The 20,205-nt window shown below is 37.1% G+C and overlaps 1 protein-coding gene across 2 annotated transcripts; it reads left to right on the forward strand.

Annotated features, from left to right (window-relative positions):
* The first annotated feature begins 837 nt into the window (after positions 1-837).
* On the forward strand, positions 838-10,569 carry LOC121294919 (aquaporin-9-like). 2 transcript variants are annotated; one of them, XM_041219117.1, is made up of 6 exons: positions 840-1,089; positions 2,684-2,810; positions 6,365-6,502; positions 6,861-6,979; positions 8,018-8,235; positions 8,520-10,567. In XM_041219117.1, exons 1-6 carry the CDS (start codon positions 988-990, stop codon positions 8,686-8,688), a joined length of 873 nt encoding a protein of 290 aa, XP_041075051.1. In that variant the 5' UTR covers positions 840-987; the 3' UTR covers positions 8,689-10,567. The 2 variants fall into 2 exon arrangements, with proteins under 2 accessions (XP_041075053.1, XP_041075051.1); XM_041219119.1 differs by lacking the exon at positions 6,365-6,502 and having other exon boundaries at positions 838-1,089; positions 8,520-10,569.
* Positions 10,570-20,205: the final 9,636 nt, after the last annotated feature.

A 20,205-nucleotide genomic window follows, 5' to 3' on the forward strand; every position in this document is an offset into this window, starting at 1 on the left:
GTCACGTTGTAATGTTTACAAAGCCTAACTTCGCGTTCCTTGGACTGGACTGTCTCATTGTTGCAAGGGTGCACCTGCCAAATAAATAAATAAACAAACAAACAAACTAACTAAGAAGAAGAAGAAGAAGAAGAAGAAGAAGAAGAAGAAGAAGAAGTGGGGCTGATAAGGACCCACCTGTTTTTATCTGCATATGTGACACAATATGCGCATGCGCTATCAATATTCTGTTTGGCTATGCCTCTGACATATTTCTGAAGTCGCATTCACATCCCCCTTAGATAAATCGTTTTCAGATTCAGTATATGAAAAATTTAAAGTGTACCCTACCCGCATCGCCTATCTGCAAATGCATAATAAATATTATTATGTTGTAGTTATGATGTTCACACTGTCTTTCACTTTTTCAACACAAAGGACAATACTCCTCAACTCCAGTCACAATTTACACGATGCTGTCTTAAAGCAACACTTTTGAATAGTTAAAAATTAGAACCACAGCCAGCACCTCTCAAACGATGTATTCTTGTAGCCTTGCATGTGACTAACGTTTGCTTTGTTTGAGTTTTGTTGTAAAGATAAGACATTTGCCTTGAAATGAAGTAATAATTAAACCATGAGGTTTTTTTTTTTTTTTTTTTTTTTTTTTTTTTTTTTGTCAATTCGAGTTTTATCTTATCTGGGATAATTGTTTAAAAAAAAAAAAAAAAGTTGAAAAATGAAGGTGGAACAAAAGAAAAAGATGAATTTAAAATGGTTCAAAATGCTGGCTGTACAGACACTAGATCCGGGTAGGTGTGTCCTCTGTTAGGCACATCATATAATCCCTTATCAGTTAAGTGACGAACAGTACGCCAGCTAGTGTCCAGATAAACGCGCCGAAGGTTGAAATGCAGCGCAGCTCAACGGAGGGACCCAGTCAGTATTCGCACTGCTTCAGTAGCGATAGGACTCAAGAGGCACATTTGATCAGCAAAGGGGGGAGATATGGAAAGGCAAAACAACACGAGTATTAAAGAGAGGTTTGCTCTGAGGAATAGCCTGGTGAAGGAAGCCCTAGCAGAATTCCTTGGGACATTTCTGCTAATTGTAAGTCCTGTAATGCAAGACACTTTTATTAACTTTTTTTTAAAAATGTATTTCAATTTTATTTATTTATTTGATTGTTTGTTTCTTTCTTTCTTTGTTGGTTAATTTAATTGAATGAATATGATAATGTCACTTCTATGTTTAAAATGCTGTACAGGTCTAGGTATACAAAGACATGTTGTATAATCAGCTACATTAACTTGTTTGTTTGCTTTCATAGCAGGAGGGCTGACAATGCCAGACGGGCTTATTCTTTTAACATTTTCAATTACCTCTGAAACTCAGAAGGTTTTCCATTCACCTTAAATACATTTTATCAGAACAATGATGTTTTAGGCATATCTTTCGGAAATCCTCTTACACTTAATGGCATGGCAACAATGAAAATGGATTTGAACACATTACCAATAATGCAATTAAGTTGAGTTAAATTGCATATGGCAAACAAAGTTGTTTGTTGCCTGACATATTATCCTAATTATTTTGTAAGCCTAATGGGTGCAATTAAACACAATAATGTGTGTATGCAATTATATATTTAAACACGTCGCCTTAAAGACTATTCATTAATCATTTACTCACTTTGTTTTTTTTTTTACCTAGTCCTTTATTAAAGAATTAATCAATTGAGTGGAAAATTGATATTCCACTTATTCCTGCTTCACATTTCCGTGGAGAAAAAAAAAAGTTCCATAAAATGAACAGGGATGTGTTTGAAAAAACTGCAAGCAATTGTGTTTATAGAAATCAGAATTGAGTTTGTAATTTAAAGCAAAATTATCTAAAATCAATGGAATCTTGAATGATCAAGTTTTTTTTTTTTCCAGCACACCTCTTGTATTCTATTAAAATTAATGAATTTTGCTGAACTTGTTACCTGCATGCATCAGCTATGACTGAGCTGGTGTACTGCATTTATCCAATGATCCGGCAGAGGAGAGGAGCAGGTGTTTAAAGACATAACAAGTGGATTACTTACTGATCTGAGCACACATAAGACACCAGCACACCTTCCCTTTCTTTATTGGTTTAAGGATTTCACAATTATTTTAGAAAGGTCTTGAATCTGAACATGTGTATATAATATACAGTACAATAGCTTTTGAGACTGCAAAGTTCTCCCTCTTACAGTTTAGTTCAGCCTGTACAGATTTAGGAAAGTTGGAGACTGTTTGAAAATTTCCACTTTGCTTGATGTTCTTCTATTGATAAATATTTGAAAACTGTGTGCAAGACTCACATATTACAATAGAAACAAATCAGCACAACACACCTCTTGTGTATTTCCCTGTGATCGCATGGACACTGCTTTAATAATCCGCTGTCTCATGCTTCGAAGGCTTTAACAACAGCTGCACTTGGGGTCAGAGAGAATCTATGGCAGCATTGCCGCTGCTATTACTCTGTGATGCCCAAGCTTTTATTTCTGGTTTATTTTGATATTTTTTTTATAATGCATTTGAAAAACGTAAGAGTGGAATGCAGTAGCAGCTCCGGTACAAAAGCTTTCTAATTAAACGTGTTGGCTCTACTACAAATCCCAGTGTACTAATGTGCCCAATTGAAAAGACTAATGCCTATTTTTGGATTGCAGCTTTTTGGAGTCGGGTCGGTTGCCCAGGCTGTCCTAAGCAGAGGTTCAATGGGAGATCCACTCACCATACACATTGGCTTTACACTCGCAGTCACCATGGCTGTGTATGTGGCGGGAGGAGTTTCAGGTACTGTAACTAATGCCTGTAATCATACCTAATGCATTTACAGAGTGCCCTTTCCAAAGACATGATGTGGACAGCCTAGCTTAGTCCATTACTGTATTTTTAAAGCTGCATCGCCCTTGGTGACTAACAGGTGATTTGTTCAAAACTAGAAGAACTAGACACTTTAGCATTGCAGAGTACCCATAGTGTTAGCATAGTTCCCACAATTACCCATACTGAATCGCATTACAGTGTTTCTGTGTCTAAAATACTGGATCATACAGCAGTTTATATCTGTAAAGTTGCAAGATTCTGCAGTTTATTTTTGTCACACTCTGGCATGATTTGAATAGTCTTATCCCTGTTTCAAATGGGCAGGAATCCTAACAGCGTCTGTGTTTTAAAGGTCAAAATATAGTGTTGAAGATGAGCCAAGATAGGATGGTGTAACAGGGGGCTCAGTACTTGAGTCCTTAACCCTGCATCTTGAAATATGGTAAAATATAATGTGTGAGCATATTAAAAAAAAAAAAAAATCAGTAGAGAAATAAAAGTATGTGAAGCATGCAGCATAAAAATAAGTTAAACTCTTTTTTTTTAGTTAAACCATTTTCCTGCAAGTCCCTTTAATTTCTGTAAAATCATTTAGTTTTTCAGACTTTATTTTCTTTTTGATGGAGTCCGTTTAACCCATCGCCACAGGTTTACTCCCTGTGCAACAATTACTGTATAAGTGTCCTGTCTAAAACTTTACAAACCCCTTGCTACACGTACAGTGCTGTTAGGTGGGATTCTAATACCTGCTGCTACAGTGTTGTGAAAACAGTCTTTGCCTGATTCAATGTGACAGCACAGTCTTCAAATCAACTGAAAAACGAAAAGGCACAAAAACAAAGTTCCCATGCTAGCTACAAGACAATGCATTTTAAAAACTTCCACATCCCTTAAAATACCCTCAAGTTTGAAAATGTAAAAAGTAAAGAGGACCAGCATACCTACATGATAGAATATGAATCCTCCTACACTATACAAATGGGAGCGGGTAAGTATTGAGTGATTGTTTTATTTAAAATGAAGACTAAAATATGTAAGCATGTAGTAAACAAACACCAATCAGTCAACTTTAGAATGCAGCAGAACATTCCAATAATAAGATTAGATTGTGAGATTGAAATGGGTCCTTAGAATGCACCACACTGTTGTCTCTGTTTAAAATAATAAACTCATCAAGGATAATTGCATATGTTTCTGTATGGCTGCACCTACCCACGCGACCGCGGGAAGCTTGCATGTTGTTAAATGACATCAGTGACGATTGTCTGAGAGATCAGACTAATGAGCTTTACTGGGGCACACTTCCTGCATAGAGGTACCTGTGTAGGAATCAGGTGCTGGGCTTTTTCCCAGCTCTGGTTTCCTGAAGTAGTTAGCGTGTGGAAAAAGCCTAATGTTATTTAATTATTTCATTTTAATTTCGGTTTGACAGACATCGGTATCCCTTCTAATGCTTCTTAACCAGATCACTTTTCAATTCAGAGGGCGCTTAAGCAAATCCACTCAGATTATGTTAGCCTCAATCCAGATTGACTTTTTCAGTCTGTCCCCGTGGAACTATTTCTGAACGGAGTATGGATTCTTTCCCAATGTGCCTTATGACGTTGCCATGGAGTTAAACTGACATACACAGAGGTCATATTCGCGACCTTGGGTGTTAGTGGCTTACGTTAAATTGACTCTGGAGAGTGGCTAAAACATCACTGTGAAGACAGCAATGAAATACAACAAAACCTTAAGTCACTGCTCAGTTGATAAAGACCTTATAGGAGGTTGAAACTTACTAATTACTTTATGAGATTCATTTTTACATTCTGTTATGGAATAAATGAAAGTCTTGAACTAGAAAAGGTATCTGTCAAAACAAACTGAGTTTACAAGAACATATCGAGTATCGATCCAAATGAATACTAAACCACAACTGTACTATACATTTCCTTGACACTGAAGATCACTTGTAAATCCCAGTATAACTGAACGTTAAACACTCACTGAATTGAAAAGAATAACACATTTTAATACTATAAAAAATTGAACTATGAGCAAAGTTGGGTTCAGAGACTTTTGTTTTCTCAGCTAGATGTACATGGGCTATTTAACTGAGGCATTTACCAATCAAAGTACCAGCAAGAGCCAGGCATTGCGCATAGAAGGACATTATTGTTTTGAACATTCTGTTCAGTGTTTGAACTTGACCTTTGCCCTGTTCTTGACAAGTGACTGATACGGAAAATAAAACTGGTGTTCTGACTTTTAGCTGACTTTTATTTTTGTTTTCGATCGGTCCAGAGAAACTTTGGGGACAGTACGTGTACACTTTAATCTTGTTTTGTAATTCTGGATGATACAATAAAAAAAAAAATAGTTTTTGCCCTTTGAGAGGAATAATGCCAATTGAATATCTGCTATTTAATATTTTACAAGATGCGGTTTGCCCCTCTATTGCACATAGGTATGTCCTGTTTCGACATGACTATCTGGTTTACATAATGGCACAGATGAACATGGCTACTGAAACGAGATTTAGCTTGGATACTCATAGATTTTGTTAAATACATTTTAAATAAGTAGCAGAACAAGTCACTCTCTGAACTTGTCTGCAAATGTCAGAGAGCTGGCAGAGTTAGGAGTTTGATGAATTGGCCATACAACTCTTTAAAAATGATTTCCACACAGCATAGCACAGCTGACACAGCTAGGACTGGTAACAATGCACAGGCTTTGCTTTTCTTTCTCTGTCTAATTCACTGAAGAAATGCCTGCACAGTCATCCAGCTCATTTTCCAGCAAGAAAAGAAAATCATTCAGAAAAATGGTTCATTTTAGATACAAAGGCAATGTTCTCTGCAATAAGACTTTATTATAATTATCTGGGTACACAAAAACAATAATTAGACCCAGAGTGAATCACTTTTCTTGACCTAAGACGCTTGTTATGTTATACGATTATATTGTCCACAGTGTTATGCAAAAAACATTAAAACGGTAACTGAGACACTTTGACCTCCAAATAAACCCTATTTCTGCCTCACAGGTCATTAACACATCAAGGTTTTGAGAAGCCAAGTCCATTTACTTAAAAGTTAATTGCTTCAAAGTGGCTTTGAATCAAGGCAAAGGTTTATTTTTAAAGATGATTTATACATAAATCACAATTAGTCTGAACCATTTAGCAAGAAAGTCATAATTATTCGGAAATATCAGTAGTCATTATGCAAATGTATGCTGCCCTGTATATGGGGGTATTGGGCTACATATCTTTGTTTGCAGGATTTACTTAGAATCAGACCACACATACGTGCCCTCTAGTCCTATGCATTACCTGGCAATCTTTTGCTTTCTAATGTACTGATACATGATATGATGCTTCTTGAAGTCCATCATCATATCAAAACCTTAAGAGAGGTTGAAAGTGGCTTGCCTATTGCTGTATGAATTTTTCAAATTCTGTCATGCAAGAAATGTACATGTTACAGTAGAAAAGGTATATGCCAAATAGTGAGCTTAGTGTTTATTTCCAGGTGCTCACATAAACCCTGCTGTCTCTCTGGCGATGTGTGTGCTGGGGAAGCTGAGCCTCTGCAAATTCCCAGTCTACGTCGTGTCTCAGTTCCTTGGTGCTTTTATTGGCGCCGCAGCAGTCTATGGACTTTATTATGGTTGGTATTACAGCATGAACTATCCAGCACTAGAAAAAAGACCATAAAGACCAAATTTTCATTGTACGGTCTATTTGTGTTATTGACAACATTTGCTAATGATCTGAGTACAGCTAATGAGATAAGATAGGCCTGAGACTTGCTGTGGTTCTATCCGAACTTACTCATCACAGCAGATAGCCACAGGTATTGATTTGCTAGGATTTGGTTGCTTTGTGAAATTGATATAACTTTGGAGGAAATTTCAGCCTCTAGGAAAGTCTTTGGCATTCAAATGGTAATCCTCTTTTGCTGACACTGTGAGTTCTGCACAGTATTTAAATACAGCAATAGTCCAACGATTCCTTTTTTCTTACAGATGCCTTCCTGGATTATACAGGTGGAGTGCTGACAGTTACTGGCCCCAATGCAACAGCACACATTTTTTCATCCTACCCTGGCAAACATCTTTCAATCTTAAATGGATTTATAGATCAGGTAAGTATATTATTCTAGCCTAGATTTCTATATAGATAATTATACATTATGTACAGTAAATGTTACACCATTTCTAGTAACTTCATCAGAAACTGGAAATAATATTCCTATTAAACCAAAGTATTTTATTCTTGCTGAGGAGTACAAAACTATATATTAATATATAACATAACTGTATATAATATAAATAGAAAAATAGACATAATTAGCAGTCACTTAAGTTAGCGCTTTTAAATGGACATGGAATTAATTAGCATAAAAATTGCACAGTTAACACTATAATCTAAACAATACCCTCCACAGGGGGAATGACCAGATGCATTGCAACCATAAAACAAGCCACAGTCTCTGACATTATCCTCTGTGTCTGATATTATTGCTTAAATAAATTAATTATATCTACACTGTTCAGCAATTACAGACAGCAAAGGAACAGACAAACAAGCAAAGGACTTTCAACAGCACATTACTGTGTAACTCCAAGCATTTTATTAGCAGTGCTTCTGTAAATAAAAGAGAGAGAGAGAGAGAGAGAGAGAGAGAGAGAGAGAGAGAGAGAGAGAGAGAGAGAGAGAGAGAGAGAGAGAGAGAGAGAGAGAGAGACTGTCCTCTGTAAAGTGGTTGTTTATTCAGTTGCTTTCAGGTGCAGAAGAATAAAGTTGGTCAATAGCGTCCTAATTTAGCTCAAACACTTAGAGAGCCTAAATAGTCTAATGCAGGCAGTAATCAATAAAACACCTGAGGCTGTTTGATCCAAACGGATGTAGTTATTACCAGCAGTGTCTGCCTTATTGACAAGTAAGGCTAATGGAACAGTACCACTAAAGGCTTTGTTAGGTAAAGGGGATTGGGTTTGGTTAAGTCTGACATGCACAAAAGCAATGTACAACCAGCTACAAAGTCACAACGTACAGTAGTGACAAATCTCAGACTGTCAACAGTGGGTGCTGCCTATCTGATTGTATTATAATGGCACATTGTAAAGTTCTATTCGATAGCTTAATAAAGGAAGAGTTTTCTTTTTATGCTGATACAAAGGTTATAGGAACTGGTGCATTGCTCCTCTGCATCCTTGCCATCTTGGACAACAAGAACAAGGGCGCCCCGAAAGGAATGGAGCCCTTGGTGATTGGTCTCATCATCATGGTTATCGGGGTCTCCATGGGCCTGAACTGCGGCTACCCGATTAATCCAGCACGTGATCTCAGTCCAAGGCTCTTCACCGCCATGGCAGGGTGGGGCACTGAAGTTTTCAGGTACATCTGGTGGCTTGATAAAACCCAAATATTGTACAGTATGTATTGCTTGGGTAGTGAATACAAAATGTCATCACTCTGCAGCAGAGCTATTTTACTGTACCTTGAGATCTATTGGTACCAGAAACCACAAATAGGCACAGACACGCTGGGCAAATCACAGGTAACACTTGAAAATTGCAAATTATAAGCAAGGTAAAAAAAAAAAAAGTGGGAAACTGTAAAATGACAAATTTCGAGTAATATCTAGACTGTTGTTGACTGTTTCTTTGTTCCCTTGGCAGCGCTGGAAACCACTGGTGGTGGATTCCTGTGGCTGGACCGCTGGTTGGAGGGATGGTCGGAGCTGTGATCTACGTGCTCTTCATCGAGCTTCACCACACAGACCCTCAGAAGACTCCAGAAGAAGAAAACAGCATGAAGGATAAATATGAAATGATTACAATGAGCTAAACTCCACAGACACCAAGATTAGACCCAAGGAAAATTCAACAGTGACAATCATAACAAACAGGTTCATCCTCATCTGAGGAGTGTCCCCTAACATTTTCCATCAAGTCTGGGTATAACATTCCCTTTATCCTGCTCCCAGAGACACTTGGGGTGAAAAAGGGAGTTCTACTGATTTATCTGCCAAAATATTAGTTGCAGCAGCTTGATTGGACAGATCTAGTGAGCGAGTTGGTCTGTGCATTAAGAGCCCCTGGCCGATGCTCTTAGTTGCTGATCTCTCTGCATTGTTGGAGGGGAACAATGTCATCAGAGTTGAGGTCAATTCCCTTTTAATTTGACATAGGCTTTATTGAGCAAACATACATACAACTTGACAAACACATGCGCAACTTGTCAACAGCACATGGAATTACACAGTTGTGTGTGTTTTCTCAATAAAGCCTCTGTCGTAAATGGAATTGGAATTGATTCATAGGGAATTTACCCCAACTCTGAATGTCCTCATTCCTATCAGCATTGCAGGCTGAACAGCATCTGCCAACACAGTCCAGTATCACTGGCTCCCAGACAGGCACTGTCTGGTCGCTGTATCTCAGCTGTTATCGCTGCAAAGGTTGCCCACCTTGGTAATAGTGAGTAGCACAAGGTGTTCATTTTTTGGCAGGTGAGTCAGTGTATATACAGCCTACAATTTTCTGTTTTTATTGCAATATATTAATTATTTCACTGCTTCTGCTGTATTTATTTGAAGAAATATTGAAGGAATAATCCAGTCTTTTAGATGTTAGTGATTATCAGTAGAAATGGGCTGTCAGTTTCTTTTTTGTAATAGCACTTTAAATTAAAAAAAAAATAGCTATTTTTAATAAATTAAAAAATTTGCTGTGTATTATAATCTGCTTTATTAAGTAACTTAAAAATACAGTGTCACTCGTGGTTTAAACAGTTGTTGCATATTAAAGTTGAAAATATAAAATCTAAGGTTGTTCCTATAAAATGTGTTTAGTATAACAATTTGAGGCACGCTGACTAGTGGCAGGTTTCAAAGGGTGGGGAAGCTGGTGCAGCTCATCCCTTGTAAGCAAACTGTCAGCAGTGTGTGATTGCTGCTGCACAGAAGGCTAAGACTGGAAGAATGCAGTAAACAAAACCAGGGAATTATATCTTAGTCTTGAACTGCAGCTTTATATCGATGGCCCTCGCCCAAGCTCATTGTCTGGCAACAAGCACCGTGTGAAGAATACAGCAGGGGAGCCAGCTGATGTAAAGTTGATTTACAGATACAAGTCCAGGGTATTAAATCAGTGTGACAGCTTAAAAGAATGGCTGGCTTTATAATGCCACTCCTTAATGGAAGGTACACATTTTATATATGACTACTCTAGTTTGGTTTGCATGTTTTGTTTTTTAAAGGAGTGAGCACAAATGTGTGCTTGCCATTTTCTGTTACAAAGAAATGTTAAATTTAAATTGTATATTAGCATACAAGGTATAGATTTTTTTAAAACATATTTTAATGATTTTTTTTTCATATTGTGCTGTGTATATTGATAAAAAAGAGTGTTTTTCAGGTGATGTATAAATATTATTAAGTAGAATGCATGTTTTAAAAGATACTGTGTGATTTTGTACAATGCACCCATCTTTCTTTGTGCACTATAATCTGAGTTGTGCCATTCAGAACAAGAAGCACTTCCTTTCTATTTGTGTACGTTACTGTCATTGTCTTATTTATATACACACACACACGCACTATATTTCTATTTGATTATTCCAGATATCCAGTCTATTTCTTGTTTCATCAAAACCCATGGTCCCAAAGATAGATAGGCTGTACTTTTGTAAGACAATTATATTATATATTATTATAATAAAATGAAGCTGCCATTGTAAACTAACATTGATCCGTCACAACCAGATGTCATAATGTGATGTAGACAGACAGATACCAACATTGCAACAGGGCTGGCGTGTATTCAGATACCTGTAACACACTACTTGAAAGATACCACCACAGGTGACAGGTATATGCTGTTACCCAGCACCCTTTCCATGTTGTTTATTTAGAGAACAGACGTTGGCTTTTAGTAGCTCGTTTGTTACCATGGGAACAGTTTTACAAATACTACAAACCTAACTTCATTTTGCATGTGGAATTGAGCACGGTTGGTTGGTGTTTTTTTTAATTTCTCAAAAGTTTGAAAATATTGGCGCAGTTCAGTTACTTTTTTTTGAGACAACAAGCATTCCACAAATAAGGTAAGTATGCAATATTTATATATATTTATATTTTTTAAATGGCTTCCATGGCTTCCAATGTGACCATGAACAGTTCAGGTGAAACTGAAGCCACAGCCATCCTGGCCCGAATTAAGACTGGCAGCCAGGTTTTAGCAGATGACCATCATGAAACAGCATTGTCCATCTTCAAGAAAGCCTACCTGCTTTCTTTAAAGCTTTCTGAAGGCCAGACCCAAAAGCCTTATCTGTTTAACCTGGGTGCTGCCTACATTGCTGTGGGCAAAACCAAGAAGGGCCTGAAGTGCCTGATGAAGTGCAAGCTGAAGGAGCCCGAGGGGAGGGATGCAGACATGTACTTCAACATCGCCATCGCCTACGAAGAAATGAAGGAGTACTCCAAGGCCGTCAGGTTCTACGAGAAGACTGTGAATGACTATGGAGCTCACCAGGCTGACAACACCGCGGATGCCCTGATAAAGCTGGCTTACTATTCTGTGAACCTGGAGGACCCTGCATCAGGGGCACACTCCTTCAGGCTGGCCAGACAGTCTTACCAACAGGCTGGGAGGTGGGACTACGCAGCTATGGCACTGAGGGAATGTGCCAGCTACATGATCCAGAGCCAGAGGTTCTCTAAAGCAGAAGTGCAGCAGGTTCTCAAGGAGTGTCATCAGATATGCAAAGCAATAACACATTCAAGCCTAAAAGGTATATCTTCTCCCACCATTGGGTCCTAGAGGATAATGGAATGCCATGGGCTTAGAGTTACATTTTATTTCCATCTAGTGTGATTTTAAGAATATGTATAGTAATTTTCCTCACGCTTTATTTAAGTATGTATTTATATATGGATTTCTACATAAAATAACATTTAGTAAATTAATTTTCTTGTGCTTCAATAACACTCTCTTGCCTTAGGGAGTTGCAAACGTTCCTTAGCATCCAGTTTTGTGAATCGTATATTGCAAAAGCAATCTAGAGTCATGGCTGGCATCTTAACACTTCAGGGCGAGTCTGTTGAGAAATTCAATTTCAATATCCACTGTTTAATCAACTTGCAAGACTGGTTGCTTGAGATGACATTTACACTGATGGCTTTAAATGGCTTGCATCTCAATACAACTTTATGATGGCAGATCCTGTACCTTTGGTGTACTTGGTGGGCTGGTGTTTTTTTTTCTGTTTTTCCCTGTTTTACTGACACAGATTGGTGTTGACACGAAAGCACTGATGAGTGCCGCCTGTCACTTACCATTTTGTCTTCCAGGAAAGCTGCTCAATGACATTGGCCTACATTCCGCAGAGCTGAAGAGTTTTAGCCAGGCAGAAGGGTGTTTCACTGAAGCCTTGGGCAGCTGCTCAGGAATGAGTTTCAGCATCGGGAAGAGGGCTGTGCTGCTTCAGAACACAGGGGCGATCCACAATGCAATGAACCAGTACAAGACGTCACTCAAGTATCACGCTGAGGCAGCCGACATGTACGGTAAGATGCAGGGTTCTTTGAGGTCGTGGTGTTGGAAAAACTTGTAGGTTTTCTTGTCTTGACTGCTCAGATGTGCTACTCAACTGACCAGCATTACAGTTAATTCTGTCATTCGTAATACAGTATACAACTACCTGTTGACAGGGACATTTTTTGATATGCAAGGAGAACCCTGCCCCAAAAGTACAATGTTGGTGTTATAGTATCTGCATCTAAAAGTCAGGTTTGCAAGTTTGGTTAAGGTAGTGTTTGCCCTCTAGTGGTAACAGTGGATAAAATATCCCATTTATTATGTTATTGTGGCAGCACACAAGGTGGCTCTTGTTTTGCATTAAAATAATCTCTAATGTTACCGTATGCACTGCAATGCTTCAGATTAATTTTTTTACACTTCGTTTATCACTTCTGGCATGCTTCCAAAATCCACCCAGCGACAAGGTCTTAACCGTTCTTTTAAGTAACCATGGTTGTGTTGTGCATTGAATTTGGATGTGCGGTGTACATGTGTGTGTGTCTGTAGGTGCCCTAGAGGAAAGGAAGGCTCAGGGTGAAAGTCTGTGCAATCTGGCCTACGCCTATAGCCAGATGAAGAATTATAAAACAGCAGCGTTCTATTACCAAGAGGCCCTGCAAGCTTTCAAGGAAGTAGGTAAGCGTCTGTCTAAAGATCTGACAAAACCACAGTCTTAGGCTTTGATTTTTCAGGTAGCTAATCGGTATTCTATTGGGGCATCAAATGGGGACAAACTGTAAACTGGGATTTTAAGGTGGTATTTCTTGGTTACTGTTTGAGTTATGTTACATTAATAACAATTAGAAACAGATTAACAGACAAACCATGAAGGTGGCTAATATAAATGTGTTTTTTTATGTACTGTATCTTTAAATTATAGTAACTTTATTTGAATTATTATTGGATGTCCTGCTTTAAAAACTTTCACAATCAAAAATATGAAAGGAACAAAGAATCTGGTGTGTTTTATATTGTACCATTATTTATTCAGTACAGCTGAATACTGTACCTATATTATCTGGCTTATGAAGAAAATCATTATTAGTAAGGCACACCTCAATATAAATGTGAAGCAGTCAAATAATTCAGATTTTATTAATGTATTAATGTACCTAATTAACGTTAATAATAACTAATAACTAACTTTACTGATTTCTTGGATGATATTATTGATCAGTTAATTCTATAAGTCTTTAATTGAGTAATCTAGTACATAATGTTCCTTCCTTTGTTAAAAAAAAATGTATTATAGCCATAGTTTTCTTATCAATAAAAATGTATAGTACATTAAAGAACACAGGCGGAAGAGCTTTCAACTATAGGGCTCCTGAACTTTGAAATAAACTGTCTCGTTCCATAAGGGAAGCACCAACCATTGCTGTTTTTAGAACAAAACTAAAGACAAATTTTTATAGTCTGGCCTGTTTATCGTAAAAATGACTTGTCTGCACCTTTTATTGTTCTGTTCTTAGTGTTTTATTGTAACTTTCGAGTCATGTTTCCTGCTGGATTCTCTTTTAAATTGACAATGTACTGTTTTTTTTTTTTTTTTTTTTTTTTTTTTTTTTTATTTATCACCCTGTGAAGCGCTCTGTGACAATTCTATTGTGGAGGTTGCTATAACAAAATTGATTGATTTTACCCAAAAGGTTTTCAGGAGCTGGTTGCAATTGTATTTCTTAAATATACACCTATTGGAAGTAGTTTATTTAATCTGATGCCTCCATGTCACTGTGGAGATTTAATGAATGTCTGAAGTCAGCATGATTCAATTATGAATGTGTAAATACAGTAGTACACTGAGCTGCGTGCATTGAAGTGTTGAATGCACCTGTTCATTCCCCACTGTGAATAGTATATAGTACAGGAATGCCATGTGCAATTACTAGAAATATACAACTGCAATTGGAATTGGGGAGTAATTCATATTAACTGAAAGGAGTTTTTTTAACTGTCAGAATTGTAATGGAATTAATTGCATATCATTCTGATGGTATTTGGGTACACAGGGAGTTTGAATTCTCATTTAAAAATTCTAGGTTGCTTTGAAGGACAACGCAAAATTAATCTTGTTGGGAAACAATGAGGCCCCCAGTGTCAAATCAATTACCAGCACCACATAAGCTGGTTTGAGTCCATGCCAGAACATTACACAGAACTTGAAGGAATTTCAATTTAATTACAGCTATAGCTAAAGCAAAATTATATTGTTATTATACTAGTACTAAGAAGAAGAAGAAGAAGAAGAAGAAGAAGAAGAAGAAGAAGAAGAAGAAGAAGATTTAGAGTATTAAAATGAAAAGCTACTTAGAGACCTGTAGTGCACAGCAGATCTCTCTCCAGAAGAACTGTCAAATCTGCCTCACTCAAACCTACTATACAATATACATGTGGGGAGCTGAAACAACACAGCTGAACTCCTGATCTCTGGCAACGTATAAAACACTAATTCCACAGCTACTCATTCTGTACAAGTGGGGTTTTAAACAATTAATCAATTAGACACACATGGCCTTTCATAATGTGGCTCTGCTTGTTCTACATGTATGATTGGGCTAGTGAAACGTGCAGTACAAAGGGACTTCCATCTGGGTCACAGTAGTTGTCAGTGTCTGAGTTGGGGCTCAAAAACAGGATCTGTTTGCTCCCAGTCAAGATCTTACTACTAGGCTTTATTATTACAACTATACACCCATTGGATTCTGTTCATTGTACTGTACATCATCTTTACAAAAACAAAACAATCACACTTTGTTTGATTTGTGAAAATGTCAGTGCATCTTTTGTGTGTTCATATATGTGTTTATTGGCTACCTCTAAACAAGTTGATGGTGTATTTCTTGCACAGTTTTTGTTTTGTCAAGAAAATACCCTCTCAGCTTGATTAAAGGTATCCACCAAACACTTCCAAACATATTACAAGTCATTACATCTAAATAAAAACAGATGAAAAGCTGATATTAACATGCTTAATCTGTCTTTATAGAGCCTTTCATGGTTTAAAAGTTTAGTTTTCTTTGTCGTTGACATTCAGAGTGTGAGATCCACACTCAGTGATAAGTATAGTTGCTAATAGGTTTCTGACTTATAATGTTGTGTACAAATGTCACCTCTTGCATTGACACTACGATAACTAATGTTGTTTTTATTTTCTTTAATGTTTCTGAGCAATTATTAAGTCTGATGTCATTTCTTGTGATTTACATAGTGTGGCTCATATTGTATAATGTTAATAGATGTAATTTAGCACAATTTAAGGAGCTTTGCAGTTCTGTTGTCCAAACAACAGAAGATTACATCTGTTGAGACACTCCCATGGAGAGCAGAGTATTGACTTCTAGTGCAAGGTCCACTACCAGTCTCACAGTGCAAAGGTGTGAATTGCTGTTGAATTCATTCTTGCTTTGTATCCTAACCTCCTAATTGGTGATTGTGCTGATCACTCTCTAGGTGATCTGCATGGGCAGTGGCAGATGCGTGAAGGATTAGGAGCTACTCAGTTCTGCCATGGCATCTTACTACAAACAAGCACTGGCTGTGTTTAGACAGTCAAAGGTACTCTCTGTTTGCACTGTATGTTGATGATGAAAGGCTGTGTTAAGTCTTTGCAGGTAGCACTCAGTATCTCTTTAAATGAAAGATTGCCTCACTCTGGTAGGCAAACATTTACTTTTTCAGCTTCTTTTTTAATGTCATTGAAAAGGTGCTTGTCATAATGTTTGACTAAGAAGACTCTTTAGTTCTACCCAGATTTTATGATTCAGTATTGGTGGTACATTATAATAATTTTTTTCTGGATAATGCCACTTTCAATCAAGTGATATTCCTATATAATATTTAGTAGACCCTAATATTGATGTGATCCATGCAGCTTAAATGTCTGTATGAGTTTGTATCAGGGGGCTTGTATTAGATAGTTGAAAATCACATTCTGATTAGCTGTGCTCTTGTATTATCCTTATTTAACTGTATATTTTTAAATATGTATTATAGGGCCCTTTGGAAGATACGAGATGCTTTTCACCCCCTCAAAGTCAGAGCAGCCAGGTGGAATGGATATAATCTTGTATCACACAGCACCCTATATGATATACCAGGGACCAAAATAAGACCCCCATTGCATAGCAGTTTGATCCATTCCTGGTTTTACTATGAGTTTATTAAGACACGCCTGAGTTTGTTACCTATACACTGTGGCTAATCAAGCTTGTGGGAAAACCTGGAATGGGTAACAATGCTAAGCAATAGGAGTCTTATTTCCATTCATGTGTTCTCTTTGTCACCTTTCCAGTACTTATAAAATTCAGTCTGTGTACAACCTGGGCTCTGTGCAAAAACTCAGATTGCCACAAACCTGTGTCAGAATAATCTTTTAGGAGTTGGTTTAAGTCCTCAAACTACAGAATTACGAACCATTTATTGGCTAGGTTTCCCTCTGGAGTTTGTTTCTGCCTATTACCTCTCTGCTGGAGTCTTACCTTATGATTTGATTTCCTTATTGAAGTATGTTTAGTTGGCATGGCAACAGTGGGACACTGATGGTTCTACAGTGAAGGGTTTTATTAAAGCAAGGGGTTGTCAATTTGTTTTTAATTGCCATGAAAGTGCCTGCAGATGTAATGTGAGACTGAGTGTCTGCATATTCGTTGGTTTAATTTAATTATGTTAAAAGGCATGATACAAACTTTGAAAGAAACAATGTAATAATAATAATAATAATAATAATAATAATAATAATAACAACAACATCATTATTTTTATATAGCACTGTTCATGTGAACCACCATCTCAAAGCGCTTTCCAGAGGCAGGCTGTGAACTGTGCATTATATGCAGTCACTTACAATAGGACATTGATTTAACATCTCATCCACAGGGTGGAGCACAAGGAGGTTACGTGACTTGCTCAGGGTCACACAGTGAGTCAGTCAGTTGAACCGGTGACCACCTGGTTCCAAGCCCTAGACTTTAACCACTGCATATTCAATCATATTATCTATGACCAATATACACAATTCTCCAACAAGTAATGGGACATGAATAATTACAGTTACAAATGTCATACAGTGCAGATAGATCTGCCTGCACATTTTTTTTTTCTGATAGGGATTATCAATGAATAAATTGTAACTGGTACTATATTAAAGAAAGCGTTCCAATGACATTTCACCTAGAGATTTTTTTTTTTTTTTTTTTTTTTTTTTGGCAACGACACCCTTATGTTTCACTTAGAACAGCATCATATCATAAATCGTAACAACAGTCAAATTGAATTGGTCAGATATAAGGTATTATAGTATTCACATGTAGTATCCCAATTGTACAGCTTGAATATGAATGCATGTCTTTGTTCGGTTGTTGTTTTAGGAGAAATCTGAGGCTCCCAAGGAGAGGATCTTGGGTAAATTGACAGATACCATTAAGTACAATGTGGCCCTGAAGCAATCCCACCCACACAACCAGAGCTTCCCTTTCCCCAATGACATGGTATGGCCAGGAAGCTCTTTAGCACACAGAGCCTTCCTCTTTACAAACCATAACAAGGATAGCATTTTCCTAATATATAATTACTTACCTTTTTAATATCCTAGCGTTTGAGTTCTAGATGGTTCTGTATTGCTTTCATTGTTATTTGCCATGCTTACTTACCATTCCAGCAAAAAATCATATTGTATATAAACATAAATATAATAAACATAAATATAATATACCAGGTTTTACATGACATACATACCCTGCGTTATTTGTTAGTGTTACTTTTAAATGAATAATAATGACAATCTTTTTGATACATTTGGATGTTAGTGTAAACATACAAATATGATAATGCTTAAGGCAGCATTTAAACTTTTTCTAACATTTCTCCAGCACTAGCATGTTCATTCAAACCTATTTAACTTTAGAAAAGAGCTTTGAAACGAACTTTAAAATGTAAGTGTAGGAAGTTGTCAGGATTTTAACAACGAAAGGAAAAATGACAGTTACGTTATTTAAACAGTTGTAGCAGCACGTGAGGACTAGGAACGCTATATTTTTCGGAAACCTGCTACTTAATATGTGCTATTATAATTTAGAAGGCCTCTGCAATATTTAAACATTTATTATTATTATTATTATTATTATTATTATTATTATTATATTATTATTATTATTAACTCTAACACCAAGACTTGCAAAAGAAAACAGAAACCCTTCATTCAGTGATTCGAATCAATCTGGTAAACTATCGTAAAGAAAACTGGACAGCTGGAGATTACAAAGTGTGTCAAAATCATGGTCATTAATAACCAGGGTATGCATCGAAAACATTCTGGTGAATGGCTTTTAAAGTAGTATATTTCTCATGTTTTTTTTTTTTTGGTTTTTTTTTTACCCTTTCTTCAGCCTGTGTCTGATGATGTAGATATCCTTCTGTCTGGTGTTGATTGCTGAAGTGTAAGGCTGGCTCTAGGGATCAGCACACACAACGGCTGCGATGCTGGCTCCGGGGATCAACCCAGTGCGGTCATATATATGCATGCAGTAATCCGGCACATATCTGCCTGCGGTGGGACTAGTGTAAAGGCAGATGTGTAAAAAGTCAGATGAGTGAATCCTGTTTTAAATACAAGTATACAGAGCTGTAACAATTACTATATAAACACAATTATTGTTTTGCGATTCAGATTTTATTCGGGAGCTCCCCTAAATCCCTTTTTTAGAAATATATATGGTATTAATACTTCTGACATCACCTACAGTGCTGTGCATGTATTCACTGCCGAGTGACAGGCAGGAGATCAAGACGGAGGTTGAAGTTGATAGGCCCTGCAGGCGAACAGGTTTTATTTACATATCAACACACTAAACAGCTCGCATGACACTACCAGCAATGATAGCGCACACAGCACATACAACACAGTGTATGAAAACTTTGATAGGATAAAAACTAACTGAACTAATCTTCTCTGTTCAATAATAAACTAACGTTGCTGAAAAGGTTGATCATGGCAGATAAACGGTTAGGGCAGATAAGTGATGGGCCGATGCGAGACAGATTATTGTATGCTCATTTATTTTTTGTTATTAACAGTAGTTCTATTCAATATTTTGTTCTTGATGTCATTATTAACAATAGGATTTTGGTGCATGCCTTTTAAATCCTTCATGCATCATTATTAATACTTAGTTGTTATGTAAATAGCATGTCTTAAATTAATAATTTGCCTTGGAATATAACAACATGTGTAACAACGGACTGCAAATAAAATGTATATTGCTTTGAGATTTGAGAAAAATGTTGGTTGTTGATTGTTGTGAATCACAACTGTAGATAAACACCACCAAGCATGTGAAGGTAGATCTGTAGCATTACAGAACAGCACCTTCTGGGCAGGGGCTGTTGCAGTTTACAAACTTTATAGTTTAAAATAAATGTGTGCTTGGTTTAAAGCTTCCATCTGGTCTTGGGTCTATACCTTGTCAAAACTTACTGGAAATACTCAACTGTGATTGTGCAGTCATTCCAGTAAGAGGGATAGAAAATGTATTGCTTTTCCTGTACTCGCATAACCAGTTATTCAACGGGTATGGCCAACTGAAACCAGCATAACCATCTCTGACCAGCTTAAAAAAAAGTCCTGGCCAAAGCAGAGATGTTTAACTAGGGGCAGCTAACTGGGTTTGTAAACACAACGTTGCCCAACAGGTATGCTGTGACAGGCAAAGAGTTTAGTTTTGTTGAATTGTACAGAAGAGCTTTTACAAACATGTATGCGAGTGGTCAGATCGACAGACATCTG

Source organism: Polyodon spathula, chromosome 19 (genome assembly GCF_017654505.1).
Source record: "Polyodon spathula isolate WHYD16114869_AA chromosome 19, ASM1765450v1, whole genome shotgun sequence".
NCBI lineage: Eukaryota > Metazoa > Chordata > Actinopteri > Acipenseriformes > Polyodontidae > Polyodon > Polyodon spathula.

Excerpts from the sequence above, each read along its gene's own strand:
- LOC121294919 (XM_041219117.1), top strand. The coding sequence starts at position 988 with ATGGAAAGGCAAAACAACACGAGTATTAAAGAGAGGTTTGCTCTGAGG. Across the intron at positions 2,811-6,364 it reads TGTGGCGGGAGGAGTTTCAG|GTGCTCACATAAACCCTGCT; the intron begins GTACTGTAACTA and ends GTTTATTTCCAG. Across the intron at positions 8,236-8,519 it reads TGGGGCACTGAAGTTTTCAG|CGCTGGAAACCACTGGTGGT; the intron begins GTACATCTGGTG and ends TTCCCTTGGCAG.